The sequence below is a fragment of the Gymnodraco acuticeps genome, unplaced genomic scaffold (genome assembly GCF_902827175.1).
Source record: "Gymnodraco acuticeps unplaced genomic scaffold, fGymAcu1.1, whole genome shotgun sequence".
NCBI classification, from domain to species: Eukaryota; Metazoa; Chordata; class Actinopteri; order Perciformes; family Bathydraconidae; genus Gymnodraco; species Gymnodraco acuticeps.
Window position 1 is genome coordinate 13333 of NW_022991062.1, and position 14168 is coordinate 27500.

Below are 14168 nucleotides of genomic sequence, written 5' to 3' on the forward strand. Positions count from 1 at the left end.
TGGTATGTTGTTGTAGATGGATGGTATGTTGTTGTTGATGGATGATATGTTGTTGTTGATGGATGGTATGTTGTTGTTGATGGATGGTATGTTGTTGTTGATGGATGGTATGTTGTTGTAGATGGATGGTCTGTTGTTGTAGATGGATGATATGTTGTTGTAGATGGATGATATGTTGTTGTTGATGGATGGTATGTTGTTGTTGTTGATGGATGGGATGTTGTTGTTGTAGATGGATGATATGTTGTTGTTGATGGATGGTATGTTGTTGTTGATGGATGGTATGTTGTTGTTGATGGATGGTATGTTGTTGTTGATGGATGGTATGTTGTTGTTGATGGATGGTATGTTGTTGTTGATGGATGGTATGTTGTTGTTGATGGATGGTATGTTGTTGTTGATGGATGGTATGTTGTTGGTTATGGCCATGTTCTTATGATTATTGAAATGTATACAGTTCTGTTTCATCAGGGTGTTTCATAGATCTAGTCTCTTTATTTTCTCCTCAAAATGCACCAGATTGATGCCCCCGGACCCCCCTACAGGGCTTGAGGTCCACCCCCACTTAAAATCACATGGATAGGTTCCTAAATACATTTACAATTTTTTTAAAATACTAACCCATGTCCATATGTTTATTTGTGGGTAGTTTTAAACTATAGGGCTAGATTTAAACTATAGGGCTATCACTATGGGTCCTGCCTGTACCTGTTCGCTCTGCCACTTAGTGAAGGGTCTGCTAACAAGCGACCAACAGAAAGGTTCATGTTAATGTTGTTGCACGTCACCTCAACCCCCCCCCCCCCACCCCTACCAGCACCCCCCCAAGTATATTTCAGATCTGTGGGAAACACTGGGCTGTGTTGTGTGTTGCAGGCTGAGGAGGCTCAGAGGAAGCTGAGGAGACAGAGAGGAGAAGACACAGGTAACTCACCTGGAGAACACACCTGGGACACACACCTGGGGCTAACACACCTGGAGAACACACCTGGGACACACACCTGGGGAACACACCTGGGGAACACACCTGGGGAACACACCTGTAGAACACACCTGGGGAACATACCTGGGGAACACACCTGGGGAACACACCTGGAGAACACACCTGGGAAACACACCTGGGACACACCTGGGGAACACACCTGGGACACACACCTGGGACACACACCTGGCGAACACACCTGGAGAACACACCTGGGGAACACACCTGGCGAACACACCTGGGGAACACACCTGGGACACACACCTGGAGAACACACCTGGAGAACACACCTGGGACACACACCTGGAGAACACACCTGGGACACACACCTGGAGAACACACCTGGGACACACCTGGGGAACACACCTGGTGAACACACACCTGGGACACACCTGGAGAACACACCTGGGACACACACCTGGGACACACACCTGGAGAACACACCTGGGACACACACCTCGGACACACCTGGGGAACACACCTGGTGAACACACCTGGGGAACACACCTGGTGAACACACCTGGAGAACACACCTGGCGAACACACCTGGGACACACACCTGGGGAACACACCTGGGACACAGCTGGTAAACACACCTGGAGAACACACCTGGTACACACCTGGTGAACACACCTGGTGAACACACACCTGGGACACACCTGGAGAACACACCTGGGACACACACCTGGGACACACACCTGGTGAACACACCTGGAGAACACACCTGGCGAACACACCTGGGACACACACCTGGGGAACACACCTGGGACACACACCTGGCGAACACACCTGGAGAACACACCTGGGACACACACCTGGAGAACACACCTGGTACACACACCTGGGACACAGCTGGTAAACACACCTGGGACACACACCTGGAGAACACACCTGGTACACACCTGGTGAACACACCTGGAGAACACACCTGGTACACACCTGGTGAACACACCTGGAAAACACACCTGGGACACACATCTGGTAAACACACCTGGGACACACACCTGGAGAACACACCTGGGGAACACACCTGGGGAATACACCTGGTGAACACACCTGGAGAACACACCTGGGGAACACACCTGGAGAACACACCTGGAGAACACACCTGGTGAACACACCTGGCGAACACACCTGGTGAACACACACCTGGGACACACCTGGAGAACACACCTGGGACACACACCTGGGACACACACCTGGAGAACACACCTGGGACACACACCTCGGACACACCTGGGGAACACACCTGGTGAACACACCTGGGGAACACACCTGGTGAACACACCTGGAGAACACACCTGGCGAACACACCTGGGACACACACCTGGGAGACACACCTGGGACACACACCTGGCGAACACAACTGGAGAACACACCTGGGACACACACCTGGAGAACACACCTGGTACACACACCTGGGACACAGCTGGTAAACACACCTGGGACACACACCTGGAGAACACACCTGGTGAACACACCTGGAGAACACACCTGGTACACACCTGGTGAACACACCTGGAAAACACACCTGGGACACACATCTGGTAAACACACCTGGGACACACACCTGGTGAACACACCTAGGGGACACACCTGGGGAACACACCTGGAGAACAGACCTGGTGAACACACCTGGGGAACACACCTAGTGAACACACCTGGGGAACACACCTGGGGGACACACCTGGAGAACACACCTGGGGAACACACCTGGGGAACACACCTGGGACACACACCTGGCGAACACACCTGGGGAACACACCTGGGACACACACCTGGCGAACACACCTGGGGGACACACCTGGGGAACACACCTGGGGAACACACCTGGAGAACACACCTGGAGAACACACCTGGTGAACACACCTGGCGAACACACCTGGCGAACACACCTGGCGAACACACCTGGGGGACACACCTGGGGAACACACCTGGGGAACACACCTGGAGAACACACCTGGGACACACACCTGGAGAACACACCTGGAGAACACACCTGGGGAACACACCTGGAGAACACACCTGGTGAACACACCTGGGGAACACACCTGGGACACACACCTGGAGAACACACCTGGAGAACACACCTGGAGAACACACCTGGAGAACACACCTGGCGAACACACCTGGGGGACACACCTGGGGGACACACCTGGCGAACACACCTGGGGAACACACCTGGGACACACCACCTGGAGAACACACCTGGAGAACACACCTGGTGAACACACCTGGCGAACACACCTGGGACACACACCTGGGACACACCTGGGGAACACACCTGGAGAACACACCTGGGGGAACTACAGGTACACTATCATACTGATGAGGAGGAGGAGCATTAATGTGTGTGTGTGTGTGTGTGTGTGTGTGTGTGTGTGTGTGTGTGTGTGTGTGTGTGTGTGTGTGCAGCCCTCCCCCCCCCTCTCCCCCCCCCTCTCTCTCCTCTCTTCAGTAGCTTGGTGAACCTCCTTCAGTCTGACCTGATGCTCGCTCTGCAGGGGGCCGTGCTGCTGTGGGCCGGAGAGCCCAGTGGGGGGGTGTGGACAGAGGCCATGCTACAGAGGGTGAGACAGGGAGGGGGAGGGCGGGGACAGGGAGGGGTGAGACAGGGAGGGGGAGGGCGGGGAAAGGGAGGGGTGAGACAGGGAGGGGGAGGGGAGGGCGGGGACAGGGAGGGGCACATCAAGTCTCTAAGGATTCATAGAACTTTCAGGATTAAAGTTAGTGTGTGTGTGCGTGTGCGTGTGCGTGTGTGTGTGTGTGTGTGTGTGTGTGTGTGTGTGTGTGTGTGTGTGTGTGTGTGTGTGTGTGTGTGTGTGTGTGTGTGTGTGTGTGTGTGTGTGTGTGTGTGTGTAGGTGCTGCACCTGGTGGGTCTGGCTCTCCTGGAGGAGCAGCAGCAGCTGGAGACCAGAGGAGAGGAGGACGTCTCCTTCAGATACAGCTGCAAGATCACCCGTCAGTACAGTATTTAATATATGTGTTATGTATCATGTGGTGGGGTATCTACCTGTGCTCAGGTCCAGGCGAGGCCCCCAGTGGTATTATATTATTATATGTTATACATACTGTGCTCAGGTCCAGGCGAGGCCCCCAGTGGTATTATATTATTATATGTTATACATACTGTGCTCAGGTCCAGGTGAGGCCCCCAGTGGTATTATATTATTATATGTTATACATACTGTGCTCAGGTCCAGGCGAGGCCCCCAGTGGTATTATATTATTATATGTTATACATACTGTGCTCAGGTCCAGGTGAGGCCCCCAGTGGTATTATATTATTATTATATGTTATATATACTGTGCTCAGGTTCAGGCGAGGCCCCCAGTGGTATTATATTATTATATGTTATACATACTGTGCTCAGGTCCAGGCGAGGCCCCCAGTGGTATTATATTATTCTATGTTATACATACTGTGCTCAGGTCCAGACGAGGCCCCCAGTGGTATTATATTATTATATGTTATACATACTGTGCTCAGGTCCAGGCGAGGCCCCCAGTGGTATTATATTATTATATGTTATATATACTGTGCTCAGGTCCAGGCGAGGCCCCCAGTGGTATTATATTATTATATGTTATACATACTGTGCTCAGGTCCAGGCGAGGCCCCCAGTGGTAAGGCAAGGCAAGGCAAGGCAAGTTTATTTATATAGCACTTTTCAACACAAGGCAATTCAAAGTGCTTTACAAAAAATGAAAGAGATTAAGAAAATGGCAGTCATTAAAAAGAAAAGCTAATAAAATAAACATTAAAAGAAAAAATACATGGATACAAGTTACAGTGCTGTCAATTAAACATTAAAAGAAAAAAGTACATGGATAAAAGTTACAGTGCAGTCTAAGATATGAATAGTTCAATTAAAAGCAGCGACAAAAGAAAAGTCTTCAGCCTGGATTTAAAAGTAGTCAGAGTTGCAGCGGACCTGCAGGTTTCTGGGAGTTTGTTCCAGATATTTGGAGCATAATAACTGAACGCTGCTTCTCCATGTTTAGTTCTGACTCTGGGGACAGAAAGCTGACCAGTCCCTGAAGACCTGAGAGATCTGGATGGTTCATAATTTAGCAGGAGGTCAGAAATGTATTTTGGGCCTAAACCATTCAGTGCTTTATAAACCAGCAGCAGTATTTTGAAATCTATTCTGTGACACACAGGAAGCCAGTGTAAAGACTTCAGAACAGGAGTGATGTGATCCACTTTCTTAGTGTTAGTGAGGACTCGAGCAGCAGCGTTCTGAATTAGCTGCAGCTTCCTAATAGATTTTTTAGTGAGACCTGTGAAGACACCATTGCAGTAGTCCAGTCTACTGAAGATAAAAGCATGGACAAGTTTTTCCAAATCCTGCTGTGACATTAGTCTTTTAATCCTAGATATATTCTTTAGGTGATAGTAGGCTGATTTAGTAACAGTTTTAATGTGACTGTTGAAACTCAGGTCAGAGTCCATGACTACACCTAGATTTCTGGCTTTATCTGTTGTTTTGAACATTGCACACTGAAGCTCAGCGCTAACTTTTATACGTTCTTGCCTTGGCTCCAAAAACCATTACCTCAGTTTTATCTTTGTTTAATTGGAGAAAGTTCTGACACATCCAGTCATTGATTTGTTCAATGCACTTACTCAGTGTTTGAATTGGAGCATAGTCTCCTGGTGAAATTGTTACGTAAATTTGTGTGTCATCTGCATAGCTATGGTAACTTATTTTGTTGTTCTTCATTATCTGAGCCAGTGGTAGCATGTAGATGTTAAAGAGAAGAGGCCCCAAGATGGAGCCTTGAGGAACCCCACATGTCATATTTGTCAACTCAGATGTGTATTTACCTATAGAAACAAAGTTGTTTCTGTCCTTTAAGTAGGATTCAAACCAATTCAGAACTGTTTCCGAAAGTCCCACCCAGTTCTCCAGTCGGTCTAGTAATATGCTGTGGTCAACAGTGTCAAACGCAGCACTGAGATCTAATAATACTAACACTGAAGTTCTGCCACTGTCTGTGTTTAAGTGGATGTCATTAAAGACCTTTACAAGAGCAGTCTCAGTGCTGTGGTTTGGACGAAAGCCTGACTGGAACACATCAAAACAGTCATTTAAATGCAAGAAATTACTCAACTGTTGAAAAACAACTTTTTCAATGATTTTACCTAGAAATGGGAGGTTTGATATGGGCCTGTAATTGTTCATTACTGAAGCATCTAGATTATTCTTTTTTAAGAGCGGTTTAATGACTGCAGTTTTCAGGGCCTGTGGAAAAATACCTGAGTGAAGAGATTTGTTTACTATATGAAGTAGATCTGAGGCCATGCAAGGCAAAACATATTTGAAAAATCCTGTTGGAATAATATCAAGGCAGCAGGAGGAGGATTTCAGAAGTTGAATAATGTCCTCTAGGTTTTTATCATTAATCTGATGGAATTGTGTCATGATGTCTGAATTGATGTTAAGTGGAGATAGGGACAACACATTTACTGTTCCTGATGCAGAGGCACTGACTGCTTGTCTGATTTCTGAATTTTGTCAGTGAAAAAGGAGGCAAAATCATTGCACGCCCTGGTGGATAGAAATTCAGAGGCTACTGACACTGGGGGGTTAGTTAGTCTGTCGACGGTAGCAAACAAGGCACGTGCGTTGTTTTTGTTTTTGGTAATGATGTCAGAGAAGAACGATTGTCGTGCGTTTTTCAATTCCAAATTATAGAGGCCAAGTCTCTCTTTATAGATTTCAAAGTGAACCTGGAGATTTGTTTTTCGCCACCTGCGTTCAGCTTTTCGACATTCTCTTTTTTCTGTTTTCACGGTCATGGCCTTTCTCCATGGAGATATTTTCTTGCCAGACACTTCCTTTACCTTAGTTGGAGCAATGGCATCTATAACATTTTTAATTTTTGAATTAAAATGATCTACTAGCTCATTTACTGAGATGTTGGCAGGGGCAAGTGTGGAAGAGAAATTCTGAGTAAACATTTCCCTAGTGTTTTCAGTTAAATATCGCTTTGTGGTTACCTCTTTTTGAACATTTTTGTGAACAGAAATAGAGCTCTCAAAGAAAACACAGGAATGGTCAGAGAGTTGCAACATCAGTCACCACAACCTTAGAGATATTCAGACCCTTTGAGATAATTAAGTCCAGAGTGTGCCCCTTATTGTGCGTGGGCTCCGTCACATGCTGAGTCAGTCCATAGTTATCAAGAACACAAACAGTTCTTTAGCCCCTCTGTCCTGGGGGTTGTCAACATGGATGTTAAAATCACCAACAATGACTAGACGGTCAAAGTCAATACACACTATAGACAGCAGTTCAGTAAAGTCATCAAAAAAGCTTGCACAGTATTTGGGTGGTCTATAGATATTTAGGAACAGAGCTCGAGAGGAGCATTTCAGCCGGAGGGCCACATATTCAAAAGAATCAAAGTTTCCATAAGATGTCTTCCTGCATTGAAGGGCATCATTGAACAGAATAGCAACTCCACCCCCTTTCTTATGCATTCTTTCCTGACTCATAAAACTGAAGTTGGGAGGGGTTGATTCGATAAGAACAGCTGCACTGTTATTTTGTTCAATCCAAGTTTCTGTTAAAAACATAAAATCGAGATTGTGCTCAGTGATAAAATCATTGATTAAAAATGTTTTTCCTGCTAAAGACCTGACATTTAATAAAGCTAGTTTAAGTTTGTTAAACACACTATCAGTCATGTTTTTTGTAACAAGCTGTGGCTGACATGCAATCACTGCTAAATTAGATACACTCACACAAACGTTTGAGCGCTTCCTGTTTCTATGATTCACCGCTCTTAATCTATTACCTATCAACACAGATATCGGCAAAGCTACTGGCAGGCAGGGCCCCGACATGTCCTTGAAAGAGTTGAGAGTGCCATACGCCCTTGAGCCTGGACCCATCACATATCAGTAAGAGTTTGTTGTGTTTTGTACACACACATCCTTATCAGGCTTCGGAGACTGCAGAAGCCCCCTCGAAGGGAGGGGAGGTGGTCGACGTAGGCACGGTGATGGAGACGGGCTAGATGGTGCGGGGGTAGAGGACATGCTGCCAGGGGGGGGAGGTGGTTGACGTAGGCGCGGTGATGAGGACGGGGGAGATGGTGCGCGTCTCCGCGGTGATTTTGGTGGGCGTCGTTGAGGAGCGGGGGTAAAGGACATGGTGCCAGCCCTGCGTATCGCCTTCGTTTGGTCTTTGAACTCCAGGAAGGAATCGGTGCCAACCCTCTGTATCTCCTTTGTGTGTTCATCGATCTCCAGGAGGGTGGGCGAGGGTGAAAGGGTGAACGGAGTATCCTCAAAGGCGTTGACAGGGGGGGGGGGCAGTGGAGACTCCTCCATGTGTCTCATATGTCTCCCATAATCAGAACATTCCTCAGGCGGGTGCAGTGATAATTCTTCAGGGTTTTCTGCGTGATGTGTTGTGTCTTTCTCGTGTTTTGATTCCTCCTGCCGCTTGTCCTTGGCAGAGGGAACAGATTGATGACGCAGGCAGTTGAATATGTTAGAGATAAACAATTTCACTCCTGACTTGTTCAGGCAAACTCCATTTGCCTTGAAAAGATGTCTGCGATCCCAGAAAAAGTTAAAATTGTCAATAAAATGAACAGAATGGTCAGTACAGGCCGTTGAAAGCCACGTGTTCAGTGCAAACAATCTGCTGAATCTCTCCACTCCTCTTCTGACTGGCGGTAGAGGGCCACTGATGAACACCTCTGCATTTAGAGAGCTGGCAGTTTCCAACAAACATTTAAAGTCTTCTTTCAGCACTTCTGACTGTTGTTTCACAACATCATTTGTTCCAATGTGCAGTACCACATTCTTCACAGTCGGATGTTCAGCCCCAATATGCAGGATCTTCTCAGCCAAGTCAGAGACCACATCCTTGGGAAAACAGAGTACTTTGGTGTTGTTCTTATTACACAGACCTTTTACATCTCTTACAGCAGAGTCACCCACAATCAGAGTTTCAGGCCCAGTCGTTAGCTTTCCCTCTAGCCTTTTACTTTTAGAGTAGCTATTGGTCCTTACCCTGCTGCGTGAAGAGGACAGGTTATCCAGGTCATCAGATCTCCGGTTCTCGGTCAGCGGAGCGTATCTGTTCTGGATTGGCACACTTGGTGGTTTAGGAGGATTGTTTGTAATTCTCCCTTTAGCAGCTGTCCACGGCTGTTTCCTAGTATGAATAGGGGTTGAAGAGGCGCTCTTCCTGGGTGATAACAATGCAGGCCAGCCGGTCGCATCACAGATTTCGGAGCTCTGGGCTCTGCCTGTTATCCGTCCTCCCAAATCCCATGGAAGTGATTTACTCTTAGGCTTTGCACCCAGAGAGTTCCAGGGAGGACTACCACTTGTAGATTTATTACCCGGTACACAGCCCTCCTGTTCCTTGGAATCTTTGTAGCTGCTAACTAGCTGTGAGTTAGCATACCCTTCTCCATTACTTAGCAACACTGGTAAAGTTGTGTCATTCCCACGACATAGTCCATTCACTTCCACGTTAACTTCCAACCGTTGCATTTTCATTTCCAACACAGCCATCTTCTGTATAAGTTTCTGGAAGTCATCTGTAGAGAACGGAGGCATTTTGCTACCAACTAGCTTAAGCTAAATAGCAGTAGCCTACCAGGCTTTAGCTGTTGCTAGGCCACGCTATTGTAAGACTGACGTCGTCGTAAAAATGTTGAAATATGGCTGAAACCCTCCGTCTATTTACGAAGATGAACTGTCCCAGTGATAAGTTAATGTCCAGGAGCCGCTGCTCGAAGTTTTCAGAGAATAAGAATAGGAAAATCAGCATAAAAAGTAAGCAGAGGCAAGAGCAAGCAGAAAAGCGTCTGCACTGTAAGAAAGATAAGCAAGAGGTATTATATTATTATATGTTATATATACTGTGCTCAGGTCCAGGCGAGGCCCCCAGTGGTATTATATTATTATATGTTATACATACTGTGCTCAGGTCCAGGCGAGGCCCCCAGTGGTATTATATTATTATATGTTATATATACTGTGCTCAGGTCCAGGCGAGGCCCCCAGTGGTATTATATTATTATATGTTATACATACTGTGCTCAGGTCCAGGCGAGGCCCCCAGTGGTATTATATTATTATATGTTATACATACTGTGCTCAGGTCCAGGCGAGGCCCCCAGTGGTATTATATTATTATATGTTATATATACTGTGCTCAGGTCCAGGCGAGGCCCCCAGTGGTATTATATTATTATATGTTATATATACTGTGCTCAGGTCCAGGCGAGGCCCCCAGCCCCTCTGGCAGTGTGCTGGCTCTGCTGGAGAGTCTGCAGAACGCTCCACACCTGGAGGTCCACAAAGACATGATCACCTGGATCCTGAAGGTGAGTCCCTCCTCTAAAGCAGGGGTTCCCAAACTTTTCAGCCCGCGCACTCTCGCGGGAATATCTCCGCAATGGAGCGAGCTTACGTTTCACTTCTGATTGCTTGATGTAGCCCAGCGCAACACCTTCATCACACATGTTGCCACTTGTTTGTACCATTTCCAGGCAATTTGTAATCTGTTCTAGAAAACTATGTGTTTTGTTTTAGATTTCAAGAAGCGTATAAATCAAACAATGGATGTTTCTGATGAACATGCATCCAGGCTGGAAGTAGATGTAGATGTTAGGAGTGAGATAGAGAGTATTATCTAATATATGCATCAGATGAGGCTTTGCATGAAGTCTGTTGCTGATCAGAGGCTGCTGTCGGGGCAGACCATGCAGGCCAGCCCGACGGTCACCAAGGTCCAGACGAGCCTAACGTGTGAACAAAGGGCTCAGACCTCAGAGAGTTCAACTTGGGCCTGCGACCAAAGTTTAACTTTATTTAGTTTAGAAAATCCACAGCGGAGGTTTGTGTCGTACTACATGCGGTGTGTTTAGCATTTCTCTCAGTAGCCAACGATCGGAGAGTCTGTTGGACTAAACTGTGATAAATGTAGTCTACATTTCATAAGAGGTGGAAAACCTGAGAGCATTTTAAATCGCATTTGAACTAAATGCTGATATAACCTGTAGTTGTTTTTGTATTGTTGATTTAATGTGTGAACGAGGCGATGTAGAGAAGTGAAGCTCCAGCTGGCCCCTAGCTGGGCTCTGAAGGACCACCAGCTGGGCTCTGAAGGACCACCAGCTGGGCTCTGAAGGACCTCCAGCTGGGCTCTGAAGGACCACCAGCTGGGCTCTGAAGGACCTCCAGCTGGGCTCTGAAGGACCACCAGCTGGGCTCTGAAGGACCACCAGCTGGGCTCTGAAGTACCTCCAGCTGGGCTCCAGCTAGGCTCTGAAGGACCTCCAGCTGGGCTCTGAAGGACCACCAGCTGGGCTCTGAAGGACCTCCAGCTGGGCTCCAGCTGGGCTCTGAAGGACCTCCAGCTGGGCTCCAGCTGGGCTCTGAAGGACCTCCAGCTGGGCTCCAGCTGGGCTCTGAAGGAGAGGTGTGTCTGATGATGACGAGTGTGTTTGTGTTCAGATGGTGGCTAACGTGAAAACCATGAGAGAACGATCGTCCTGCAGCTCCACCGTCACTGTGAGACCAGGACAAGGACTGGAGGAGGTACCAACACACACAAACACACACACACACACACACACACACACACACACACACACACCTGTCTCAGTCTGAGTGTGTGTCTCTGCAGACGCTGCGCGACAGAGATCAGTTGGAGAGGAAGAGGAAGGCGGAGATGGCTCGGCTGCGGAGGGAGAAGATCATGGCTCAGATGTCCGAGATGCAGAAACACTTCATCAACGAGAACAAGGATCTGTTCCTGGAGGCCTCAGGGTCCACTGCGGAGAGCAGGTACACCTGTACACACCTGGGTACACCTGACCACACCTGTATACACCTCTACACACCTGTACACACCTGTATATACAGTGGGGCAAAAAAGTATTTAGTCAGCCACCAATTGTGCAAGTTCTCCCAGTTAAAAAGATGAGAGGCCTGTAATGTTCATCCTAGGTACACTTCAACTATGAGAGACAGAATGGGGGGAAAGAATCCAGGAAATCACATTGTAGGATTTGTAATGAATGAATTGGTCAAATAAGTATTTGGTCACCTACAAACAAACAAGATCTCTGGCTCTCACAGACCTGTAACTTCTTCTTTAAGAGCCTCCTCTGTCCTCCACTCGTTAACTGTATTAATGGCACCTGTTTGAACTCGTTATCAGTATAAAAGACACCTGTCCACAACCTCAAACAGTCACACTCCAAACTCCACTATGGCCAAGACCAAAGAGCTGTCAAAGGACACCAGAAACTAAATGGTAGACCTGCACCAGGCTGGGAAGACTGAATCTGCAATAGGTAAGCAGCTTGGTGTGAAGAAATCAACTGTGGGAGCAATTATTAGAAAATGGAAGACATACAAGACCACTGATAATCTCCCTCGATCTGGGGCTCCACGCAAGATCTCACCCTGTGGGGTCAGAATGATCACAAGAACGGTGAGCAAAAATCCCAGAACCACACAGGGGGGACCTAGCCAATGACCTGCAGAGAGCTGGGACCAAAGTAACAAAGGCTACCATCAGTAACACACTACGCCGCCAGGGACTCAAATCCTGCAGTGCCAGACGTGTCCCCCTGCTTAAGCCAGTACATGTCCAGGCCCGTCTGAAGTTTGCTAGAGAGCATTTAGATGATCCAGAAGAGGATTGGGAGAATGTCATATGGTCAGATGAAACCAAAATAGAACTTTCTGGTAAAAACTCAACTAGACGTGTTTGGAGGAGAAAGAATGCTGAGTTGCATCCAAAGAACACCTACTGTGAAACATGGGGGTGGAAACATCGTGCTTTGGGGCTGTGTTTCTGCAAAGGGACCAGAACGACTGATCCGTGTAAAGGAAAGAATGAATGGGGCCATGTATCGTGAGATTTTGAGTGACAACCTCCTTCCATCAGCAAGGGCATTGAAGATGAAACGTGGCTGGGTCTTTCAGCATGACAATGATCCCAAACACACCGCCCGGGCAACGAAGGAGTGGCTTCGTAAGAAGCATTTCAAGGTCCTGGAGTGGCCTAGCCAGTCTCCAGATCTCAACCCCATGGAAAATCTTTGGAGGGAGTTGAAAGTCCGTGTTGCCCAGCGACAGCCCCAAAACATCACTGCTCTAGAGGAGATCTGCATGGAGGAATGGGCCAACATACCAGCAACAGTGTGTGAAAACCTTGTGGAGACTTACAGGAAACCTTTGACCTCTGTCATTGCCAACAAAAGGTATATAACAAAGTATTGAGATTAACTTGTTATTGACCAAATACTTACTTTCCACCATAATTTGCAAATAAATTCTTTAAAAATCCTACAATGTGATTTCCTGGATTCTTTCCCCCCATCCTGTCTCTCATAGTTGAAGTGTACCTAGGATGAACATTACAGGCCTCTCTCATCTTTTTAAGTGGGAGAACTTGCACAATTGGTGGCTGACTAAATACTTTTTTGCCCCACTGTACCTGGGTACACCTGACCACACCTGTATACACCTGTATACACCTCTTCACACCTGTACACACCTGGGTACACCTTTACACACCTGTATATATCTGGGTACACCTGTACACCTATCCACTGCTGCAGAAAGCAGGCACACCTGTACACCAGGCTGATAAATGGTTTCTGGTCCCCTCCCAGTCCCCCCAGGTCGGACCCCCCCTGTGTGTCTCAGGTGTGTTTGGGCCCCCGGAGGTCAGGTGCAGCGCAGCGCCGTCAGCTGGTTACCTGCATCCTGTGCCAGGAGGAGCAGGAGGTCAGAGGTCAGGGCAGAGCCATGGTGCTGGCTGCCTTCGTCCAGAGGTCCACCGTCCTGTCCAAGAACCGCCGCCGCAGCTTACCTGAGCCAGGTGAGCGTCTCTCTGACATCATCAGGGCGTCACTCTGACATAATCACGGCGTCACTCTGACATCATCACGGCATCACTCTGACATCATCAGGGCAGCAGCCAATCTGTGTTCAGCACTGTTGAATGACGTGTGTGTGTTTCAGTGCACTACGACCCTCTCTTCATGCACCCTGATTTGTCTCTGGGGACACACACCGCCAGCTGTGGACACATCATGCACGCCAACTGCTGGCAGAGGTGAGGCCTGCACATCATTATTATAAATCGTGTTATTATAAAATAATAAATCATATTAAATATAATAAAT

The 14168-nt window shown here is 47.7% G+C and overlaps 1 protein-coding gene across 2 annotated transcripts in view; it reads left to right on the forward strand.

Moving 5' to 3' along the window:
- Positions 1 to 880: 880 nt before the first annotated feature.
- The window catches only part of LOC117559903 (E3 ubiquitin-protein ligase UBR2-like), a gene marked incomplete at its 3' end in the record, with an annotated part of 15170 nt that continues 1882 nt past the window's right edge, over positions 881 to 14168 (forward strand). For both annotated transcript variants that reach the window (XM_034236618.1, XM_034236619.1), the window contains 8 exon segments: positions 881 to 925; positions 3398 to 3552; positions 3845 to 3944; positions 10237 to 10346; positions 11479 to 11562; positions 11651 to 11811; positions 13653 to 13861; positions 14005 to 14098. In XM_034236618.1, coding sequence (XP_034092509.1) covers positions 3472 to 3552; positions 3845 to 3944; positions 10237 to 10346; positions 11479 to 11562; positions 11651 to 11811; positions 13653 to 13861; positions 14005 to 14098 — 839 coding nt within the window.